Below are 2,343 nucleotides of genomic sequence, written 5' to 3' on the forward strand. Positions count from 1 at the left end.
AGGAGTAATGTAGAATGCCTGAAAATGTCTAGGCAGTTAGAATATAGACATATTTGACCAAGACACACAAAAATGTCATTAAAAAGTTAGTATGTCTATCTAAATCCTACCAACCAGTCCAAAACATTCCCAACCCTACAGTAAGAATGGCTGATCTATCTTCCTTCATATGATTAAAAGGATATACAAATGGCACAGATTCATCTGTGAAAATGCTTTCCCTTTATGGCCAGAAGCAAGACAAGGCTGCCCCGGCTCCTCTGTAGATTATGACGTCATCAGGAAAGAATGTAAGAGCCTCTAACATTCTAACATTCTCTAACATTCTCTAACATTTCTCCCCTCTCCCCTTCCTCCTCTCCCCTCTGCTCCCCAATTTTCCCTTCTCCCCTCCCTTTCCTTCCCTCCCCACCCCTGTCATTGTCTCTCTGTAATTCAGGGCAGAAACAGAGGTATAAGACCTAAAGAAAGAAGAGAGGAAGAACCCACCCTGTCAGACCCTTTCTCTGTCTGTCAAACCCTCCTGAAGTCGAGTGCACAGATCTGGGATGATGCGTCTGTAAAATCAGCTCCAAGCAGGCAAGGTAGGGAATTCAGGCCAGAGGTCATAGGAGAAGGGAGGCTGATGGAGAACAGCCAGCTAAGTTATTAAAATTTCAAAAATTGGAAGTCAAGACGTTTTGAAGTCAGGGGGTAACTGCCTATTTAAATCTAGAAGTGCTTCGTCATTTTAAGCAAATGTTTCACAAATATCTTTTGGTGATACAAAAAATATTTCAGCTTATTAATTATGGTTCCCCATCTTTCCTTAGTGGGACGGTGTGGAGACATTTGTGAAAGGATTAAGGTAATGGCCGCAGAGGGAGAGCCCCCAGTCCAATTCAAGCTCGTCCTTGTGGGTGACGGCGGTACTGGGAAGACGACGTTCGTAAAACGCCACTTGACTGGTGAATTTGAAAAGAAGTATGTGGCCACTCTCGGCGTAGAGGTCCATCCTCTGATGTTCCATACCAGCAGAGGGCCCATCAAGTTTAACGTCTGGGACACTGCTGGCCAGGAAAAGTTTGGGGGCCTGCGAGACGGCTATTATATCCAAGCCCAGGGTGCCATTATAATGTTTGATGTAACATCAAGAATTACTTACAAAAATGTCCCCAACTGGCATAGAGATCTGGTAAGGGTGTGTGAAAGCATCCCCATTGTACTGTGTGGTAACAAAGTAGATGTTAAAGACAGAAAAGTGAAAGCAAAGTCTATTGTCTTCCACCGCAAGAAGAACCTTCAGTATTATGACATTTCAGCCAAAAGCAACTACAACTTTGAAAAGCCCTTCCTCTGGCTCTCCAGAAGACTCACTGGAGACTCGAACTTGGAGTTTGTTGCCATGCCGGCTTTAGCCCCACCTGAGGTGGTTATGGACCCAGCATTAGCAAAGAAATATGAGCGTGACTTGGAGGTGGCACAGACCACCGTTCTCCCTGATGAGGATGACGACCTATGAGAAAGCGCGGCTTGGATGGCATCACAAGCCTATGTGTACAGGCAACTGAGCTGTAATGTCATCTGTGTGTCCTGTGTGTCACCTTGCTACCTAACTAAGCAGACTCTGACTCCGTGTCTTTGGTAGCCAAACAGAAAGCTTCGGGGTGAATGTGGCAGTTACAAGCATACCTTCCATCTGGGATTTGCAGATTTAGCTGCTTGGTGCGCAGTTGTTTCTTCCCTTAGGTTCAAAATTAAGAACACTGCAGTTACATCCTGTATTCCGTGGCAAAATCTTGGTACTGTAATTTCATCCTTTCTGCTTAAAATAAAGTAGCATTTCAAACATCAAAAGATAATTTCAGAATATAAATGTAACATAAAAGAAAAATACCTTCTTTAGCAGAAGACCTTTTAAGAAACCTGGGTTTTAATTTGTTTTATCTGAAAATAATTTTCAATGACTTCTTAAATTCATTATGGGGCAGTAGTTATGAATTTGTGATATGTAGTGATTCCTATAGTACCTGTGTGGTTTGATGCAGGGTAGCATACATTTATTGAAAGTAATGCAACATACAAAGCTATATGCAACATTGTATGACTTCACAGATAAGTTGGAGTTTTCTGTATTTGATTTATTTGATTTTACCCTGGGGCTCTGCTTGGATATTGGAGCATAATGTATATTAAATGCTAAGCTGCTAAGTACACAAACTCACACACACACACACACACACACACACACACACACACACACACACACACGCACACACACACACACACACATATATCCAGCCAAGTAAAACACAAAATTCATAAAATGTGTATCAAAAGTGTTATTCAAGAATGTGTCAACTC

General features: G+C 42.2%; 1 protein-coding gene across 1 annotated transcript; it reads left to right on the plus strand.

Moving 5' to 3' along the window:
• Positions 1–322: 322 nt before the first annotated feature.
• On the plus strand, positions 323–1,836 carry LOC116095815 (GTP-binding nuclear protein Ran-like). Its single transcript, XM_031377053.1, has 2 exons — positions 323–584; positions 813–1,836. The coding sequence occupies exon 2, from the start codon at positions 851–853 to the stop codon at positions 1,499–1,501; it is 651 nt and encodes a 216-aa protein (XP_031232913.1). The 5' UTR covers positions 323–584; positions 813–850; the 3' UTR covers positions 1,502–1,836.
• The last annotated feature ends 507 nt before the right edge of the window (positions 1,837–2,343 follow it).

This window comes from Mastomys coucha, unplaced genomic scaffold (genome assembly GCF_008632895.1).
Source record: "Mastomys coucha isolate ucsf_1 unplaced genomic scaffold, UCSF_Mcou_1 pScaffold18, whole genome shotgun sequence".
Classification (NCBI taxonomy): Eukaryota; Metazoa; Chordata; class Mammalia; order Rodentia; family Muridae; genus Mastomys; species Mastomys coucha.